General features: G+C 43.8%; 1 protein-coding gene across 1 annotated transcript in view; it reads right to left on the bottom strand.

The window, feature by feature from the left end:
• The window catches only part of CFAP47 (cilia and flagella associated protein 47), a 503,782-nt gene that overhangs the window by 436,708 nt on the left and 44,754 nt on the right, over nucleotides 1-22,320 (bottom strand). Inside the window, 4 exon segments of the mRNA XM_065900147.1 lie at nucleotides 3,124-3,243; nucleotides 5,926-6,304; nucleotides 10,453-10,652; nucleotides 13,272-14,336. Of these exon segments, the coding sequence (XP_065756219.1) occupies nucleotides 3,124-3,243; nucleotides 5,926-6,304; nucleotides 10,453-10,652; nucleotides 13,272-14,336 (1,764 nt within the window).

The following is a 22,320-nucleotide window of genomic DNA, read 5'->3' as shown; positions in this document are numbered from 1 at the left end:
ATATTTTCCTTCCAACTGAATGAAATTCAAATATTCTAGAATTTGCTTCCAAGACTAACTCTTTCTTCCTTCCAAGCTGCCCTTTCATCTAAACTAAACAACCCCTATCGTCATTAATTTTACCGTCACCGAAAATCTACACCTCTCGTAGACTTTGCGGAATTACAATCAAAAAAAAAAAAAAAAAAAAAAAAAAACTGAATGCGAATGCCCTTTTAATAGAATGGGCTCTGACTCCTTGTCCCCCAGCAAAGAGTATCAGCCCACTGGCTTCTGAGTTTCCAGTTTCAGACTCCTGTCACCTTTATTTCAAAGACACTCCTTGGAGATGACGTGCATAAAACACCTAGGTTGTGCACTGTGTTCACCTGCACTGGGACAGGAGCACGGGGCACGTTCCATCCCTGCCCCGGGTGGAGATTTTTCTCTGGTTTACTCATGACTTCAAAGTAACTGTTAAGGGCACTTTTCCATTCCAGGCTTAAGTCTCTCAACTCTGAGACCCACCATCTGAGGGTCTGGCCCCTGTTCAGTGTTTCCACAGCCTCACTGGCTGGCTCACCATACGGCCCAACTTAAAATTATCTCCCACTGCAGGACTTTTATATTGTCCTAAAGTCTCAAAGTGCCTTGCATCAGGACATTTACACTAGACTCCTCATGAGGAACCCCTCAGCCCCCACTTCTTACCCCTTATTTTTATTGGGCCTTTAGATCTTTGTTCACCAGCTGCTTTCTATGAATGCTGCTCTTAGACTCTAGAATTCTACAGGCAGGGGGTTGGGTCTATGTTTCTTAGCATCCCCAGTACCATCCAAAAGCCTTCTGAAGAGCAGACGCTAAATTGATATTTGAACAATTAAAGATCAGGGCTTCCCTGGTGGCACAGTGGTTAAGAATCCTCCTGCCAATGCAGGGGACACGGGTTCGAGCCCTGGTCCGGGAAGATCCCACATACCGCGGAGCAACTAAGCCCGTGCGCCACAGCTACCGAGCCTGCGCTCTAGACCCCGCGAGCCACAACTGCTGAAGCCCACGTGCCACAACTACTGAAGCCCACGTGCCTAGAGCCCGTGCTCTGCAACAAGAGAAGCCACCGCAGTGAGAAGCCCACGCACCGCAGTGAAGAGAAGACCCACTCACCGCAACTAAAGAAAGCCCTTGCAGCAACCAAGACCCAACGCAGCTAAAAATTAATAAATTAAAAAAAAAAGAGCACGTGTGCAAGAAGGCAAAATACTGTGATTTCACTTCTCCCACATTCTTAAATAAGCGAATCCAGGTATATATACTTCAATTTTACAAAGAAAGACTAAAAGGAATAAAACAAACAAGAAGTGAATACCTCTTCGGATTTTTTTTTCTGTATCTCATGATCACACAGACTTTACTGTGGAATAATTTCCTTTTTCACAAAAATTCCATATTCCAATGTTCCGAATGACAAGAAATGATTCAAGGATTTCCAGTTTGTGTTACATAATAGCAAAATTCTTATTTTTCAACCTGATAAGCTGCACTAAATGCGTGAGTCATGTCATTAATAAACTTAAACTCTGAAGCTAAACACATCTTTAATTGAAAGGAACAACATTTAAAAATAGAAAAAAGAAAAATCTCCGATCTGTGCATATTGTCTAGGAACACAAATATATTATATGTTGTGTTCCCAGGAGCCACACCTTGGCCCTCCACTAGTCGGAAGACTGACTGCTTTCTTTAAATACAATGTGAAGTATCTGCTCAGCCTTCACTAGGGACCGGAGGAGCCTTGGGACATGCCCTGGAACACCCACTGGCCAGCGTAGCAGTATGAGCCCTGGCTGCAGCTCTGGCTCAGGCTCTCTCTTCCTCATCTCTCAAAGCCTCTTCATACCAGGATGGGAAGGCACTGGGCTTGGTATCATTGACATTAGCCCCAAACTCACACATTCTTTTATATATCTATATCCATAACCATCCTGCAAGCACCCCATACTAGTTTACAAAGATCATGCTCATTCTTTTTTATAGCTACACAGTATAGTGCTCCACTCTGCGAATATACCACGTTTTTATCAATTAATATATTCACGGACATTGCAGTATTTTCACATCGTTGTGGATGTGTCTTCGGGGTTAATTTCTGAAAAATTGGAGTTACTGGCTCAAATGTAAATGCATATTTCCTTTTGTTGTATCGCCAAATTCTGTTTATGTTCTAATCTCATTCTTTGACGTGTAGCTGTCCAGCTACACGTCAAAGAATGAGATTAGAACATTCTCTAACATTACATACAAAAATATACTCAACACCAATTAAAGACCTAAATATACGAGTGGAAACCATAATGCTCCTAGAAGATAACATGGGTGGGTGGAACACTCTTTGACATAAATCATAGCAATATTTTTTTGGATCTGTCTCCTAAAGCAAAGGAAATAAAAGCAGAAATAAACAAGTGGAATATAATTAAAGTTAAAAGCTTTTGCACAGCAAAGGAAACCATTGACAAAATGAAAAGACAACCTGTGGAATGGGAGAAAATATTTGAAAATGATATGCTCAATAAGGGGCTAACATCCAAAATATATAAACAGCTCATATAACTCAACAGTTTAAAAAAAAAAAACAAACAAATAACCCAATCGAAAAAATGGGCAGAAGACCTAAACAGACATTTTTCCAAAGAAGACATACAGATGGCCAACAGGCAAATGAAAAGATGGTCAACATCATTAATCATCAGATAAATGCAAATTAAAACTACCATGAGGTATTACCTCACACCTATCAGAATGGCCATCATCAAAAAGAACAGAAATAACAAATGCTGGCAAGCACGTGGAGATCTGTACACTGTTGGTGGAAATGTAAATAGGTGTAGCAACCGTGGAAAACAGTATGGAGGTTCCTCCAGAAACTAAAAATAGAGCTACCATATGACCCAGCAATTCCACTCCCGGGTATGTATCCAAAAGAAACAAACAAACAAACAAAAAACAACAACCCCACCCCCTCACTAAGTTGGACGGTCTCCTTCAGGTTCTCGATGGTTCTCTGAGCCTGAGGGTTTCCACCGCTCATCTACCCTTCCCCTCAGCTTCGTCTACATGCCTCTGACCCCACCCTCCCAGTCCAACCTCTCTGTTTAGTAAGAAGGTGCCTGTGTCTGGCAGAGCCAGGATACGATGAAGAGACAGTCCTTCCCAGCTGCCCGGATAATCAAGAGTTTTGACCGGATCTTTGAGCACACACCAGGACTGTGAGGGGCCAGAGGAAAAGCACAGACTATGGTGCTGAAAGGGATTAATAAGGAACTTAGTGATTTGGCCCGTGACCCTCCAGCACGCTGCTCTGCAGGTCCAGCTGGGGATAATATGTTTCACTGGCAAGCCACAATTATGGAAGCTAATGAAAACCTATATCAAGGTGGTGTATTCCTTTTGACCATTCATTTTCCTACAAACTATCCCTTCAAACTACCTAAGGTTGCATTTGCAACAAGAATTTATCATTCAGACATTAACACTAATGGCAGCATTTGTCTCAATATTCTAAGATCACAGTGGTCTCCTCCTTTAATTGTTTCTAACGTTCCTTCATCCATTTGTTCACTGCTATATGATCCAAACCCAGATGACCCCCCCCAGTGCCATAGACTGCATGGATCTATAAAACAGAGAGAGAGAAGTACAAAAGAATTTCTCAGGAATGGACTCAGAAGTATGCCAGGTATGATACCTTAAAGTCAGAATAACCTGCATTATAGCCAGAATAAACTTAAATTACTGTTAAAAAAAGGAAAAAAACACTAATTCGAAAAGATGCACGCACCCCAATGTTCATAGCAACATTACCGACAATTGCCAAGATGTATATACCACATCTTCTTTACACACACACACACACACACACACACACACACACAATGGAATACTAGTCAGCCATAAAAAAAGAATGAACTTTTGCCATTTTGCAACAACATGGATGGAGTTGGAGGGTATTATGCTAAGTGAAATAAGTGAGGTAGAGGAAGAAAAACACTGTATGATACCACTTATATGGAGAATTTCAAAAATAAAGCAAACTAGGGAAATATGACAGACTCACAGATATAGAGAACAAACTAGTGGTTACCAGTGGGAAGAGGGAAGGGGGAGGGGCAGGGGAAGGATAGGGGATTAAGAGATACAAAATACTATGTATAAAATAAATAAGCGGGCTTCCCTGGTGGCGCAGTGGTTCAGAGTCCGCCTGCTGATGCAGGGGACACGGGTTCGTGCCCCGGTCTGGGAAGATCCCACATGCCACGGAGCGGCTGGGCCCGTGAGCCATGGCCACTGAGCCTGCGCGTCCAGAGCCTGTGCTCCGCAATGGGAGAGGCCACAACAGTGAGAGGCCGGCATACCGCAAAAATGTTAAATAAAAATTAAAAATAAATAAAAATAAATAAGCTACAAGGATATATTGCACAACCAAGGGTATATAGCCAATATTTTATAATAACTGTAAATGGAATATAACTTTTAAAAATTGTGAATCACTCTGTTGTGTACACGAAACTTATAAAATATTGTACACCAACTATACCTCAATTAAAAAAGATCTACTCTCTTAACAACTTTCAAATATACAATACAGTATTATTAACTATAGTTGCCATGCTGTACATTACAACCCCAGGACTTCTTTATTTTGTAAATGGTTTGTACCGTTTGGCCATTTACACCCATTTTATCCATCCTCCACCCCACACCTGTGGGAACCACCAATCTGTTCTCTGGGTGTGTTTTTTTTTTTTAATTTCCACATATAAGTGAGATCATATAGTATTTGTCTTTGCCTGTGCCTCTGTGTTATTGCAAATGGCAGGATTTCCTTTTTTTTTTTTTAAATGGCTGAATAATATCCGAGGGAGAATGAGAGTATGACTGTGTGTGTGAGTGTGTGTGTATCACATTTTCTTTATCCATTCATCCATTAATGAACACTTACGTTGTTTTCATGTCTTGGTTATGGTAAATAAATGAATATGGGGGGTGCAGATATCTTTTCAAAAAAGTTGTTGTTCTCTTTTCCTTCAGATAAATTTCCGGGAGTGGAATTGCTGGATCACACGGTAGTTCTATTTTCAATATTTTGATGAACCTCTATACTGTTTTCCATAGTGGCTGCATCAATTTACAGTCCCATAAACTCATATTTTCTTGAATAATTTAAGCACATCCTAAATGCAAAAGGTATATATCTTTTCCTAACTTTAAAAGGTGTATATCTTTTAAATTTTGGAAAAGGAAGACTGAATGGAGTACGCCAAACCCATAGGTGAACAATTTTAATTTGTTTTCTCTATCTTCTTATCCTATTTTACTGTGGAGTTCTTTCACATTACCAAGGATATCCCTATTCCAATTCCATGCAGTCTTGTTCTGGATCCCATAGATGATTTAAAAATTTTCAATTTGTATTTCAAAAAACAAAATTCTTACTTCTAAATCTGATAAAGAGCAATAAGTGTGTGACCCATGTCATTCATAAGCTTGCTCTGAATCTAAATAAACTTTCTTTTGAAAAGAAAATCACTTGAAAATTACCAAAAAAATAAGTCAACAGGAATTTATGCATATCAGGAACACTGGTTAACAGGCTCTTCCAACCACAAAGTGAAGAATCGGCCTCTACCTCACTCGGGGTGACAGGAGCGACTGGATGTGGCCCTGGAATGTGCACTGGCCGTGGCAGTAGTGCCAGCCCTGACTGCAGCCCTGGCTCAGGCTCTTTCTCCCTCATCTCTCAAAGCCTCTTCATACCAGGCTGGGAAGGCAGTGGGGACCCTATCATCGACCTTGGCCATAAACTCCAGGACTCTCATCTTGCCGGTTTCAGCTTGGGCTCTCGATCGCTGTCGCGCATCTGATGATACACCAGGTATTTTCCTGCACCAAATCTTCTGTGATAACCTTCCTGGGCTCCACCAAGATGAAGTGCCTCCTTCCATCAAAAACACCCAAAATATTCAAGAATTCCCAGATCTCCTCCTCAGAGGCACGGTCGCCATGCAAGAAGATCACACCGAGGAGAGGCATCAGGGGCCCATTCTTCCGAAACCGCCCGCCACTGCTCCGACGCCCATCATCGGTGAGATCTAGCTTGCTGACAAGGGCATAGGAATCACCACCCGGCTTGACTTCCTTCAAGTCAAGGCCGCAGACCAGTTCCATGTGCTCAGTGGCTCTCCTTAGGATCTCAGGGAATTGTTCCCTGTACATTTTGTTGACAACCTTCAGCGTGTCTACCTTCATGATGGGCTCTTTTATATTTCTGTAGTAGGAATTGCATCAACATCCCTGCCTTCATGGTTAGAAGGTCCTTCCGTAAGCTCTCAGTGGAGGTTGAGGCTTTAGAGCGACGTGCACTTTCTCATCTTGGCTCTTGACATCTTTTTCAGACATTGTGCATGAAACAGCTGAGAAGTAACCATGGTGGATGTGGATCTCTGAGGCTCCTAGGAATGCCAGCCACAGGGGAGTCCAAGGAAACATCCCCAAAACAGGAGAGGAAGAGAAGGGGGGCTCTTCCCTGCTGAGTGGTTTGAGCACCCTGGAGATCCTGGGTCTCACCCCGGGCATGCTGGCATTTCTCACGAGCACTGAGTTCACTCTTGTGACCCTAGGGGATGATGAGTGTGATCAGGAACAGCAGGCGGGAGTGTGGGTGATGCCCGCACTTGGAGGAGGGAGGAGGAGGGGGAATGCGATGGTGTGAGGACCTTCAGCAGGGAGATTCCACATAAGCTTTAACCAAGTCCACCTCTGCAGGTTTCCTTGAGGGCACCGCCCTAGGACTCTGCAGGGCTCTTGTTCTCCTGGTCGACCTGTCCCTGAGAACCCAGTGGAGAAACGGTGAGCCTTAGGCTGCAGCCTGCCTGCCCTGTGTTTTACTGACTAGGGTGACAGCATGGTTGATAGTGGGGCCACTTGTGTTTTCAGTGTAGGGGTCTTCTGTGTTTAGCTTCAGGATTATCATGACAGCTCTTGGCAAGGCCTGGAAACTCCCCTCTCTGTTACTCTAAAGTTGACACCCCAGAGCTCTCCGGGACCCACAAGAAGGAAGTGAGAGGGGCACCTCAGCCCACCACTCTTATCAGGGGGAACCCAGTAGTTAAAGCTCTGTGGGTACCTCTCTGTCCTGAGCTTGTTAGACCCTAAGTCATCATTTGGAGTCCTCACTTGGATACCGCACAGGGTCATGGACTCTTCCTTTTGCTGACTAGGGGCTGGACCTTCAGACCAAGGATCTCACCTCCTTCCAGAACTCATAAAAAATGGGATGGGGATCCATGAAAGAAATAATTGATAAGCTAGATTTCCATTCCCTTAAACTTCTAATCTGCAAAAATACACCATCAAGAGAACAAGAAGATGAGCTACAGTCTCAGAGGAAATATTTGCAAAAGACAGATCTGATGAAGGCTTTTATCCAAAATATACAAAGAACTCTTAAAATTCAATAAGAAGGAAACTAACAACCCGATTAAAAAAGTGGACAAAAGATATGAACAGATACCTCACTAAGGAAGATATACAGATGGCAAACAAGCATATGAAAAGATGCTCACCATCATGTACCATTAGGGAACTGCAAATTAAAATTACAACCAGAAACCACTTCGTGCCAAAATCCAGAGGACTGACAGCACCAAATGCTGGTGAGGATGGGATTTAACAAGAACGCTTTCATTGTTGGTGGTGATGCAAATGGTATAGCCACTTTGGAAGCCAGTTTGCAAGTTTCTCAGTAAACTAAACATATTCCATACTGTCGGTGGGAATGTAAATTGGTCCAGCCACTACGGGAAACAGTATGGAGGCTCCTCAAAAAATCAAAAATAGGGCTTCCCTGGTGGTGCAGTGGTTGAGAGTCCGCCTGCCGATGCGGGGGACGTGGCTTCGTGCCCGGGTCTGGGAGGATCCCATGTGCCGCAGAGCGGCTGGGCCCGTGAGCCATGGCCGCTGAGCCTGTGCGTCCGGAGCCTGTGCTCCGCTGCGGGAGAGGCCGCAGCAGTGAGAGGCCCGCGTACTGCAAAAAAAAAAAAAAAAAAAAAAAAAAAAAAAAAAAAATCAAGAATAACATGATATTATCGGCAATCCCACTACTATCCAAAGGAATTGAAATCAGGACCTTGAAGAGATATCTGCATTCCCATGTTCACTGCAGCATTATTCATAATAGCCAAGCTATGGAAGCAACCTAAATGTCCACCGATGGATGAATGGATAAAGAAAGTGTAAAGTATACATGCAACGGAATATCATTCAGCTTTAAAAAGAAGCTAAAACTTCTCCAGCTATGACAGCGTGAATAAATCTAGAGAACGTTATGTTCCAGTGAAATAAGCCAGACACAGAAGGACAAATACTACATGATGTCATTTATATGAGGAATCTAAAATAGTCAAAGTCAGAGAAGCAGAGAGTAGAGTGGTGGTTGCCAGGGGCTATGGAGATGGGGAAACTGAGAAGGTTTTAATCAAAAGTTACAAAGTTTCAGTTACGCAAGGTAAATCCTAGGGATCTACTATACAGCATAGAGTTTACAGTTAAGAATACTATATTGTACACTTTCTAACAGGTTAAATCTTATGGTAAGTGTTCTTATCACACACACAAAATAAAAAGGGTGGGAGGAAACATTTGGAGGTCATAGATATGTTTATGGCATAAACTGTGGTGACTGATAGTTTCACAAGTGGATACTTATCTCCAAACTCATCAATTTGTATACATTAAATATGTACGGTTTTTGTACGTCCATCCTACCTCAATAAATTTTTTTTAAAAAAACCAACTAAACATACTCTTACCATACAATCTAGTAATCATGCTCCTTGGTATTTACCAAAATGAGTTGGAAACTTACATCCACACAAAAACCTGCACACCGATGTTTATAGCAGCTTTACTCATAATTGCCGAAACTTAACAGCAACAGAGGTGTCCTTCAGCAGGTAAATGGATAAATGATGGAATACTGTTCAGTGCTAGAAATAAATATCAAACCATGAAAAGACATGGAGCAACCTTAGACGTGTATTACTAGGTGAAAGAAACTAATCTTAAAAGGCTACATGCTGCGTGATTCCAACTACATGACATCCTGGAAAAAGGCAAAACTATAGAAAAAGCAAAAAGACCAGTGGTTGCCAGGGGTTGGGGGCAGGGAGGGATGAATAGAGCACAGAGAATTTTTAGGGTAGTGAAATTACTCTGTATGACACTATAATGGTAGATACAAGTCATCATACGTTCGTCGGAACCCACAAAGTGTACCACACCAAGAATGAAGCCTAACGTAACTCTGGACTTTGTGTGCTAATGATGTGTCAATGTAGCTTCATAGATCGTAGCAAACGGCCCACTCTGATGGGGGATGTTGATAGTGGGGGAGGTGTGAGCTGTGTCGGGGAAGAGGGTACATGGGAACTCTTTGTACTTTCTGCTCCATTTTGCTGTGAACCTAAAACTGCTTTAAAAAAAAAATAAAGTGAACTAAAAAAAAAACTGATGGGGGGTGGTGGTTGTTGCTCAGCCTCACACCCTTCCCTGGGGATTTAAGTCTTGAGTGCAGGCGCAGGGCCAGTTTTCCCCTCTATGCAAGAGTGGGTGGGCCTCTCAGTCCTCACTCAGTTTCCTTGATTTGACTCCTGGCAGGGCCTGAGGCTCCCCTCTTTCTCGACCTGAGGACATTTCTTCAGAGAAAGGCTCTTATTTCCCTGAGATCCAATAGGAGGAGGTGAGGGTGGCCTTACTTGGCCACACCTGCCATGCCATGAGTGACAACTGTATCAGGCAGGTTGAGACCATATGATGGTGATCCCACTCAGGGTTCTAACTCAGTACCCTAAATCTGACTCACGTGAAGGCCTAAGATTCCCCCCTCTGCTGCCCTGGGACCTCCCCCTCAAACCAAGTTCCTCACTTTTCTGTGATCCCCGAGAAGGATATGAGGCCGTCTCTTCCTGACAGTTACACCAGGATCTGTCATGGCAACAGGGAGGATTCTGTGAGGTCTCCGCCGATACGGGTTTGGTGGGCCCTGAACTCTTCTCTCTGCTCACCTTCCTCCTGGCTCACCTTGGAAATCCTATCTCTACTGACCTGAGTTGGCCAACCTCAGGCCAAAGTCTTCACTTTCTCAACCTCTTACGTGGAAATCAGGTTCAGCCACATCTTGCCAAGGCTGTCTGGGGACTCTGAGGGCTGACGGCAGGGTCAGGAGTCCACGGGGCACACTGTTCGGGGGTGGCAGGTGTGCTTCCTTCATTCCTCATTCAGGGTCCTGACCACCACATGTGGCAGAGACTGGGACTCCTCCCTCTACTGACCTGAGCTCATCCTCCTAGGTAGGACTCACAAGTCCCTGAGAACCCTGAAGAGTAAGTGAGGGCATGCTCAGGCTGACAACTTTGCCTGGCATGTTGCTCTCCCCAGGCCACCCGTAAGGGGCCCTTCATCGTGGCTCCCGTTTCTTGATTAAAGGCTTCCTGGGAAAGGGCCCATCCCTGCAAACTCTTGACTGGCTTCCCTACTGCAAACCCTTCAGAGACTGGGTCTCCGTCCCAGGAGTGATGTGAAGTAGGGAAGTTGTAACGCAAGGCAGGATGGATGTGCTGTCAAAGAAAAAGAATACATTGGTTTTTCCCTTCTCTTTACCAGCAACACTTAGCCTTTTATGTAACTTCTCTTTGAATAGATTTAACTTCCAAATGCGAAGGGCTGTCCAGCATGATTTTCTGAGCCCCTGATCTTTTGAGGTTATCTGACTTTGGATATGTAGATGATCATACTGTGACTAAATATCTTCCCCTGCTTTCTTCACCCTTTTCAACTATTTTGATACGCTTATTGCTGTGCTTATGTATTCCCATCCAGTGTTTTGGGCACAGAATCCTCCTTTTTATCACCTGAGATATATTTTGTAGTGAGTGAGAAGTAAGGTGAATTAAGGAACACAAAGTTGGCCTCAGGCTGGGAGGAATGGAAAAGTGTGGGCGTCAGACTTAGTTAGGCCAGGAGTCTAGTTCCAACACTGTCACTTAACAGCTGTGTGAAACTGAACACATTACCAAACTCTGTGAGCCTCAGTCTTTTCATCTGTGAAATGGGCTTGAGAAGCTCTGCCTTGGGGACTGATAGAATTTATATAGTGCCTGTGAAGTGCCTGGCCCATTGCCTGGCCAGTACTGAGACTTTCAAGGATGCCAGTTCTTACTATGATTAATTTGTCCCCTGGAGTTTCAACCCACTACACTGAGATTTAACTCTCAATCCAGGAGATGCCAGAGAACAAGCAGGGCTCTAGGGCAAAGAAACCCCTATCAGGCAAAATCCTGCTTAGCAAGGAAAACTAGTATTTCCCTGTCAAGAGTGTGTCATTCGAGGTCAACATGAGGCAGACTTCCTCAGTAGATGCAACACGAAGCTCTAAAATGTTTCACGGACCTAAAACTTACCTCCCTCTCAGTTGCCCTTCTTTATAAACCACTCCCACTTTCATTCATTTAACCACCCACGAATATCTACTCCTTGCCTAGAGTTTGCCAAATTACAATCAAGATAACTTAATTTGAATGATTTTTTTTCGTGGAGTGGGCTCTGGCTCCCCCAACTAGGGCAAAGAGTGCCAGTCCAGTGGCTTCTGGGCATTCCCCCTCAGGGGAGTACCACCCTTATTTCTCAGAAACTCCCTGGAGACATGACAGCGTGAATAAAACATCTAATTTGCATAGTGTTCACCTGCACTGGGACAAGAGCACAGGACACATTCTATTCCTGCCTCAGGTGATTTCTCTCTGATTCACCCACAACCCCGAAGTACAAGGAGACCTCGAAGATATTGCAGGTTTGGTTCCAGACCCCCAAAATAAAGTGAATAGCACAATACAGCGAGTCACAAGAACTTTTTAGTTTCCCAGTGCTCTTATAAAATTTCTGTTTACACTATACCGCAGCCTATTAAGCATGCAATAGCATTATGCCAAGGAACAATGTACATACCTTAATTAAAAAATACCTTGCTGCTAAAAACTGCTAACCATCACCTGAGCCTTCAGCGAGTCCATCTTTTTGCTGGTGGAAGGTGTGAAATACTGTGAGAATTACCAAAATGTGACACAGAGACATGACGTGACAATACCTTGTTGGAAAAATGGCACTGAAAGGCTTGCTGGAAGCAAGGTTGACACAAACCTTCAATTTGTTAAAAAAAGAAAAGAAAAAGCACTATCTGTGAAATACAATAAAGCAAAGCGCAACAAAATGAAGTGTGCCTGTAACTGCTAAGGGCAGTTTCCCATTGCAGGCTTTGTCTTTCAACTGTACGGCCCACCATCTGAGGGTCTGGCCCCTGCTCAAAATTATCAGTCTCATCTAGCCCACCACGCACCTAACTTGTAATTACCTCCCACTGAAGGACTTACATTTTTCCCAAGGCCCACCACTGCCTTGCATCAGGGAATTTACATTTGACTGCTATCATGCGAAACCACCCCTCTCCTTTCTTATCCTGTCTTTTCATTTGTCCTTTTGGTCTTAGAGTATACATCACCATTTTCTTTATATGATAGCTGCTTCTCGGCTCTATAATCTTATGGTCAGTGGCTAGGTCTTCTTCTTCTCAGCTCTCACAGTACTAGCAAGGAGCCTTCTAAAAGAGCAGATGCTCAAGTAATGTTTGGGGAATAAACGAGCCTGTGAGCATGAGGTCTAATTTATTATGATTTAATTCTACATTTTTGAATGAGCCAAGCACATACTGTTATTTCTAATTTTATAAAACAGAGAGTAAAAGGAATTAGTAAACCAAATATTGACCATCTTACTTTTTCTATACTATACTACATACAGTATACTATACTATACTACATATACTTAACTTTTTCACATTTTCAAGGAATTGCATATTGCGATGCCATGTTATCGTCCACCAAATTACTAAATAAGATGGAAGTTTTCCCAATATGTTTTACAAAACAGCAAAACTCTTATTCTTAAGCCTGATAAACAACAGTAAGTATGACTGATGTAATTCATAAACTTACATTCTAACGCTAAATAAAATTTCATTTAGGAGTAACGTTTGAAAAACAGCAAAAAACAAAGACGTATTTCCAAATTCCCCATACAGAACAGGAACACAAAGGTATTATACAGTGTTCCCTCTGTCACACCCAGCCCTACACTACTTGAAATATTGAATGCTCTCTTCAGCCACAAAGTGCAGAATTTGCCTCAGATTCTGTGTGGGAGGAGCTGGACAGAACACTGGAACATCCACTGGCTTGGGCTCTCTCCTCCTCATCTTTCAAAGCCTCTTCATACAAAGACTGGAAGGCACTGGGGACGGTGTGATTGACCTTGGCCAGGAACTCCAGGACTTTCATCTTGCTGGTTTCGGCATGGGCTCTCGGGCCCCACAGGAACTCGTAGCGCGCTGGATCACTGTTGGCCACTTGCCGGTATTCCAAATACTTCAGCTTCACCATATCTTGGGTGATGAGCTTCTTGGGCTCCCCAAATATGAAGTGCCTCTTCCCAGCATAGACTCTCATCTTATTCAGGAATTCCCAGATATTCTCCTCTGTGGCGCAGTTGCCCTTCATGAGGATCACACCCAGGATATACATCAGGATACCGGTCTTGGGTAACCCGCGGCCACGGCTCATGGTCCCATCGTTGGGGAGAGCCATTTTGCTGACAAAGGTATAAGTATGCTTGGTACGGTCGACCTCCTTTAAGTCAACACCAAATAGCATCTCCATGCTGAAAGAAGCTCTTCTGAGGATCTCAGGGAATCGATTTTGGTACTTCTTATCGATAAGCTTCAGCATATGTGCTTTCCTAGCAGGCTTTTTCATTTTATACGTGTGCACCAGGAACTGCACCAACACACTCGCTATCCTCCTTAGAGGGCCTTTTCGAGACCGCACGGCAGAGACGGGGGCCTGAGAGGAACTGTGCTTTTTCTTCATTTGGCCTTTGGCTCCTTTGTTTAATCTCGCGGGAGAAACACCTGCAGGCTTAGTGGTGGTGGCTAGGGCCCTCTGAGGACTCTTGAGAGTGCTACGTGACTTAGCACCCGGCTTTCTCCGAGTAGTAACCCCAGGAGGAGAAGGACATGAAGACGAGGCGGCTCCCTCCTCAGCTGCAGTGGCCTGAGCACCCGTCAGACCCTGGGTCCCGCTTTGGGCCTGGTGGCGTCTCTCACGGGTGCGGAGCTTAGTCTTCTGCCCCCGAGGCATGGTGACTGTGGTCAGGGACAAAAGGCAGGACCGCAGGTAGGACAGCGGGGTGATCTGGCAGAGATGCGAGAGGATGAGAGGGTGTGAGCACCTACAGCAGGGAGGTACCGCCCTGCCTTTAAGAGGGCCGCTCTTCAGGTTTCCATGTGGGTCCTGCTCTACGAACACACAGGACTCCTGTTCTGATCACCCTGTCCTCTAAGAACCCTGTGGAAATAATTAAAGTGAGCCTCAGGCTGCAGCCTGCCAGCCCTGCCTGGTGCTTACTGGGGCTGAGAGCAGCAGTGGGCAATTATCTAGTCCTTGTGGAGCCCCCTCTACTCTGGAGCACTGGGGTTCCCTCAGTTCATATGCAGGACCATCATATCAACTTTGGGCTGGGCCTGGGCCCCCTCCTCTGTGCTGCTCTAAATTTATACCTCAGACCCAGGTCCTCATCTTCCTGGGATACCTTAAGAAGAAGTGAAGGGGCACCTCAACCCAGCACCCCTGCCAGGGGGCACCCACAGCTGACAACTCTATAGGACTCTGTCCTGGGCTACTTGGGGTCCTCAGTCCTCATTCATGGTCCTTGCCTTGGCTCTCACCAATCTGATACCATCAGAAATAAAGGAGGGGAAACCCGGGAGCCGTGCAAACAAAGAAGAGAAAGGGAAATCTCTCCCAGCAGCCTCAGGAGCAGCGGACTAAATCTCCACAATCAACTTGATGGACCCCGCATCTGTGGAATGCCTCAATAGACAATGAATCATCCCAAACTGAGGAGCCGTGTGGATGAAAGGCTCTTGATGCTGTGGCCAGGAGTCAGTGCTGTACCTCTGAGGTGGGAGAGCCAACTTCAGGACACTGGTCAACAACAGACCTCCAGGCTCCACATAATAGCAAATGGGGAAAACCTCCCAGAGATCTCCAACTCAACACCAGCACCCAGCTTCACTCAACGACCAGCAAGCTACAGTGCTGGACACACTATGCCAAACAACTAGCAAAACAGGTACACAAGCCCACCCATTGGCAGAGAGGCTGCCTAAAATCATAATGAGGCCAAAGACACCCCAAAACACACCGCCAGACGTGGAACTGCCCACCAGAAAGGCAAGGTCCAGCCTCATCAACCATAACACAGGCACTAGTCCCCTCCACCAGGAAGCCTACACAACCCACTGAACCAACCTTAGCCACTGGGGACAGCCATCAAAAACAATGGGAACTACGAACCTGCAGCCTGCAAAAAGGAGACCCCAAACACAGTAAGATAAGCAGAATGAGAAGACAGAACAACACACGGCAGATGAAGGAGCAAGATAAAAATGCACCAGACCTAACAAGTGAAGAGGGAATAGGCAGTCTACCTGAAAAAGAATTCACAATAATGATAGTTAAAGATGATCCAAAATCTTGAAAATAGAATGGACAAAATGCAAGAAACATTTAACAAGGACCTAGAAGAACTAAAGATGCAACAAACAATGATGAACAACACAATAAATGAAATGAAAAAGACTCTAGATGGGATCAATAGCAGAATAACTGAGGCAGAAGAACGGATAAGTGACCTGGAAGATAAAATAGTGGAAATAATTACTGCAGAGCAGAATAAAGAAACAAGAATGAAAAGAACTGAGGACAGGCTCAGAGACCTCTGGGACAACATTAAATGCACCAGCATTTAAATTATACGGGGCCCAGAAGAAGAAGAGAAAAAGAAAGGGACGGAGAAAATATTTGAAGAGATTATAGTTGAAAACTTCCCTAATATGGGAAAGGAAATAGTAAATCAAGTCCAGGAAGCACAGAGAGTCCCATACAGGATAAATACAAGGAGAAATACGCCAAGACACATATTAATCAAACTGTCAAAAATTAAATACAAAGAAAGCATATTAAAAGCAGCAAGGGAAAAACAACAAATAGCACACAAGGGAATCCTCATATGGTTAACAGCTGATCTCTCAGCAGAAACTCTGTAAGCCAGAAGGGAGTGGCAGGACATACTAAAAGTAATGAAGGAGAAAAACCTGCAACCAAGATTACTCTACCCAGCAAGGATCTCATTCAGATTTGATGGAGAAATCAAAACCTTTACAGACAAGCAAATGCTGAGAGAGTTCAGCACCACCGAACCAGCTTTACAACAAATGCTAAAGAAACGTCTCTAGGCAAGAAACACAAGAGAAATAAAAGACCTACAATAACGAGCCCAAAACAATGTAGAAAATGGGAATAGGAACATACACATTGATAATTACCTTAAATGTAAATGGACTAAATGCTCCCACCAAAAGACACAGATTGGCTGAATGGATACAAAAACAAGACCCATATATATGCTGCCTACAAGAGACCCACTTCAGACCTAGAGACACATACAGACTGAAAGTAAGGGGATGGAAAAAGATATTCCATGCAAATGGAAACCAAAAGAAAGCTGGAGTAGCAATTCTCATATCAGACAAAATACACTTTAAAATAAAGACTATTAGAAGAGACAAAGAAGGACACTACATAATGATCAAGGGATCGATCCAAGAAGAAGATGTAACAATTGTAAATACTTATGCACCCAACATAAGAGCACCTCAATACGTAAGGCAAATACTAACAGCCTTAAGAGGGGAAATTGACAGTAACACATTCATAGTAGGGGACTTTAACACCCCACTTTCACCCATGGACAGATCATCCAAAATGAAAATAAATAAGGAAACACAAGCTATAAATGATACATTAAACAAGATGGACTTAATTGATATTAATAGGACACTCCATCCAAAAACAACAGAATACACATTTTTCTCAAGTGCTCATGGAACATTCTCCAAGATAGATGACATCTTGGGTCACAAATCAAGCCTTGGTAAATTTAAGAAAATTGAAATTGCATCAGGTATCTTTTCCGAACACAACACCATGAGACTAGATATCAATTACAGGAAAAGATCTGTAAAAAATACAAACACATGGAGGCTAAACAATACACTACTTAATAACAAAGTGATCACTGAAGAAAACAAAGGGGAAATAAAAAAATACCTAGAAACAAATGACAATGGAGACACGACGACCCAAAACCTATTGGATGCAGCAAAAGCAGTTCTAAGCGGGAAGTTTATAGCAATACAAGCCCACCTTAAGAAACAGGAAACAACTCAAATAAACAACCTAACCTTGCACCTAAAGCAATTACAAAAAGAAGAAAAAGAAACCACAAAGTTATCAGAAGGAAAGAAATCATAAAAATCAGATCAGAAATAAATGAAATGAAGGAAACAATAGCAAAGATCAATAAAACTAAAAGCTGGTTCTTTGAGAAGATAAACAAAATTGATAAACCATTAGCTGGACTCATCAAGAAAAAAAGGGAGAAGACTCAAATCAACAGAATTAGAAATGAAAAAGGAGAAGTAACAACTGACACTGCAGAAACACAGAAGGTCATGAGCGATTACTACAAGCAACTCTATGCCAATAAAATGGACAACCTGGAAGAAATGGACAAATTCTTAGAAATGCACAACCTGCCAAGACTGAATCAGGAAGAAATAGAAAATATGAACAGACGAAGCACAAGCAGTGAAATTGAAACTATGATTAAAAATCTTCCAACAAACAAAAGCCCAGGACCACATGGCTTCACAGGCAAATTCTATCAAACATTTAGAGAAGAGCTAACACCTATTTTTCTCAAACTCTTCCAAAATATAGCAGAGGGAGGAACACTCCAAATTCATTTTACGAGGCCATCATCACCTTGATACCAAAACCAGACAAGGATGTCACAAAGAAAGAAAACTACAGGCCAATATCACTGATGAAGATAGACGCAAAAATCCTCCACAAAATACTAGCAAACAGAATCCAACAGCACATTAAAAGGATCACACACCATGATCAAGTGGGGTTTATTCCAGGAATGCAAGGATTCTGCAATATATGCAAATTAATCAACATGATACACCATATTAACAAACTGAAGGAGAAAAACCATACGATCATCTAAATAGATGCAGAGAAAGCTTTTGACAAAATTCAACACCCATTTATGATAAAAACCCTGCAGAAAGTAGGCATAGAGGGAACTTTCCTCAACATAATAAAGGCCATATATGACAAACACACAGCCAACATCATCCTCAATGATGAAAAACTGAAAGCATTTCCACTAAGATCAGGAACAAGACAAGGTTGCCCACTCTCACCACTCTTATTCAATATAATTTTGGAAGTTTTCACCACAGCAGTCAGAGAAGAAAAGGAAAAAAAGGAATCCAAATTGGAAAAAAAGAAGTAAAGCTGTCACTGTTTGCAGATGACATAATACTATACATAGAGAATCCTAAAGATGCTACCAGAAAACTACTAGAGCTAATCAGTGAATTTGGTAAAGTTGCAGGATACAAAATTAATGCACAGAAATCTCTGGCATTCCTATACACTAATGATGAAAAATCTGAAAGTGAAATCAAGAAAACACTCCCATTTACCACTGCAACAAAAAGAATAAAATATCTAGGAATAAGCCTACCTAAGGAGACACAAGACCTGTATTCAGAAAATTATAAGACACTGATGAGAGAAATTAAAGATGATACAAATAGATAGAGAGATATGCCATGTTCTTGGATTGGAAGAATCAACATTGTTAAAATGACTCTACTACCCAAAGCAATCTACAGATTCAATGCAATCCCTATCCAATTACCACTGGCATTTTTCACAGAACTAGAACAAAAATTTTCACAATTTGTATGGAAACACAAAAGACCCCGAACAGCCAAAGCAATCTTGAGAAAAAAAAACGGAGCTGGAGGAATCAGGCTCCCTGACTTCAGACTATACTACAAAGCTACAGTAATCAAGACAGTATGGTACTGGCACAAAAACAGTAAGATACATCAATGGAACAGGATAGAAAGCCCAGAGATAAACCCACGCACATATGGTCACCTTATCTTTGATAAAGGAGGCAGGAATGTACAGTGCAGAAAGGACAGCCTCTTCAACAAATGGTGCTGGGAAAACTGGACAGGTACATGTAAAAGTATGAGATTAGATCACTCCCTAACACCATACACAAAAATAAGCTCAAAATGGATTAAAGGCCTAAATGTAAGGCCAGAAACTATCAAACTCTTAGAGGAAAACATAGGCAGAACACTCTAGGACATAACTCACAGCAAGATCCTTTTTGATCTGCCTCCTAGAGAAATGGAAATAAAAACAAAAATAAACAAATGGGACCTAATGAAACTTCAAAGCTTTTGCGCAGCAAAGGAAACCATAAACAAGACCAAAAGACAACCCTCAGAATGGGAGAAAATATTTGCAAATGAAGCAACTGACAAAGGATTAATTTCCAAAATTTACAAGCAGCTCCTGCAGCTCAATAACAAAAAAACAAACAACCCAATCCAAAAACAGGCAGAAGACCTAAATAGACATTTCTCCAAAGAAGATATACAGACTCCCAACAAACACATGAAAGGATGCTCAACATCATTAATCATTATAGAAATGCAAATCAAAACTACAATGAGATATCATCTCACACCAGTCAGAATGGCCATCATCAAAAAATCTAGAAACAATAAATGCTGGAGAGGGTGTGGAGAAACGGGAACACTCCTGCACTGCTGGTGGGAATGTGAATTGGTTCAGCCACTTATGGAGAACAGTAGGGAGGTTCCTTAAAAAACTACAAATAGAACTACCATATGACCCAGCAATCCCACTACTGGGCATATACCCTGAGAAAACCATAATTCAAAAAGAGTCATGTACCAAAATGTTCATTGCAGCTCTACTTACAATAGCCTGGAGATGGAAACAACCTAAGTGCCCATCATCGGATGAATGGATAAAGAAGATGTGGCACATATATACAATGGAATATTACTCAGCCATAAAAAGAAATGAAATTGAGCTATTTGTAATGAGGTGGATAGACCTAGAGTCTGTCATACAGAGTGAAGTGAGTCAGAAAGAGAAAGACAAATACCGTATGCTATCACATGTGTATGGAATTAAGGGAAAAAATGTCATGAAGAACCTAGGGGTAAGACAGGAATAAAGACACAGACCTACTGGAGAATGGACTTGAGGATATGGGGAGGGGGAAGGGTGAGCTGTGACAAAGCGAGAGAGAGGCATGGACATAAATACACTACCAAACGTAAGGTAGATAGCTAGTGGAAAGCAGCCGCATAGCACAGGGATATCCGCTCAGTGCTTTGTGACCGCCTGGAGGGGTGGGGTAGGGAGGGTTGGAGGGAGGGAGACGCAAGAGGGAAGAGATATAGGAACATATGTATATGTATAACTGATTCACTTTGTAATAAAGCAGAAACTAACACACCATTGTAAAGCAATTATACCCCAATAAAGATGTTAAAAAAAAGAAAAGAAATAAAGGAAGGCTCACACACACCTGACTTCCATACCTGGGCTACCCAGCGCTGCAAGCAAGGAGGGGGACACTCTCTGTTGTCTCCTCTGTTTGTGGGTGAGTGGTATCATCACTGTTCTTTCAGGGTCCTCACCCTGACTCCTATAAAGCCCTGGGTCTCTTCCCTCTGCAGAATTGGGGCTATTCAATTAGTCCAACACCCTCACATCTCTGAACTCTCCAGACACATGAGAAGAGTGCTTCAGCTTGACAGGTACTCTTGGTTTCTACTCAGAACACGGGCAGAATTTATGAGACCCTACATTTTAGAGTCGGTGTTCACCTTAGTCCTCTCAGGTCTCTGACCCGAACTCTGTGTAGGACTTAGGACTCCTCCCACCAATAACCTGGCTAGTCCAGCCTCAGAGCAAAGCCCTCAATTCCCTGAGTCCCTAGAGGGGGAAGTCAGGGTCCTACATATATGACTGCCCCTGGCTGGAGCCTCCCACAAGTGTAGGGGCGCTGCTTTGTGATGCCACCCCTAAATGGGGAGAGGCCCCCTCATCAGTACTTAGGGCCCTCACCTTCACCTCAGTTAGGACCTAGGTATCCTCCATCTGCAAGATGGAGCTACTCCCTAGACCAAGGCCCTCCCAGCCCCGAGACATTTCAGGCAGAACTCAGTTTGATGGCTCTGTTGGGGCTTCCCAGGGTCTACAGCAGCAGCGAGACTTTATGCAGTTTGTTATGGGCCGAGTGGCACCTCTCACTCCCCACTCAAAGTCTTCACCTTGACTCCAGATCAGTACTGGAATTTTCTCTTGGCCGGCAGGAGGCATGGCCCTCAGATGAAAGTTCTCACTTCCTGGAACCTCTGAAGCCGAAGTCAGGATGACTCACATCCGGCCACAACTACTCAGGGTCTCTGACAGCTGACAGCAGGGGCGGGGGTCTGTGGTACTCCAGTGTTCTGGAGCCGGTGGTCCCTAGGTCCTACATACAGGGTGCCCATCTTGGAATCTGTCAGAGCCCGGGACTTCTCCCTTTACTGAACTGTGCCCACAAGCTTCACCTCCTTGAGCTCCTGGGGGTGGGGGGGAAGTCTGGGCCTGCTATATACGACCACCCCGGCCTGGAGGCTCCAGGAACTGAGTGCATGGGTGCGGCTTTGTTGCCATCTCTACGCCCTCATTAGCACTCAGGCCCCGCCCCGCCCCCCGCCCCCCATCCCACATCCCCTCACCCCCCACCCCCCCCCCACCCCGCCTTGACTTCAGTCAGGGCCTAGGTTTCCTTGATTTACAGAATCAGGAAATTCTCTCTTAGATTAAGGCTTTTCCCCTTGAGAATTTCCAGGCAGAACTCAGCCTAACAGCTTTTCGGGAACCTTCCACTTTCGATCACAGAGGCGCGATTTGTGGGGGTCACCTTTGTTACGGGAGGGGGGAAGGATCCCTTGGGTCCGCATTCAGGTCCTCACCTCGACTGCAGATCAGTCCTGGGAATCCGCCCTTGGCCGAACAAACGCCGTGAACAACCGTCCGGCTCCTCGCCCCCGGAGCGGAAGTGTGGGAGCCACTACCGGCTGCGGCTGCCTCGTGTGGGGTTCCAACGGCTGACGGGACGCGCGGGGCTCTATGGGATCCCAGGGTT

Source organism: Phocoena phocoena, chromosome X (genome assembly GCF_963924675.1).
Source record: "Phocoena phocoena chromosome X, mPhoPho1.1, whole genome shotgun sequence".
In the NCBI taxonomy this organism is placed as follows: domain Eukaryota; kingdom Metazoa; phylum Chordata; class Mammalia; order Artiodactyla; family Phocoenidae; genus Phocoena; species Phocoena phocoena.
The sequence above is the reverse complement of the archived record's forward strand: the minus strand, read 5'-3'. Positions and strand labels throughout refer to the sequence as shown.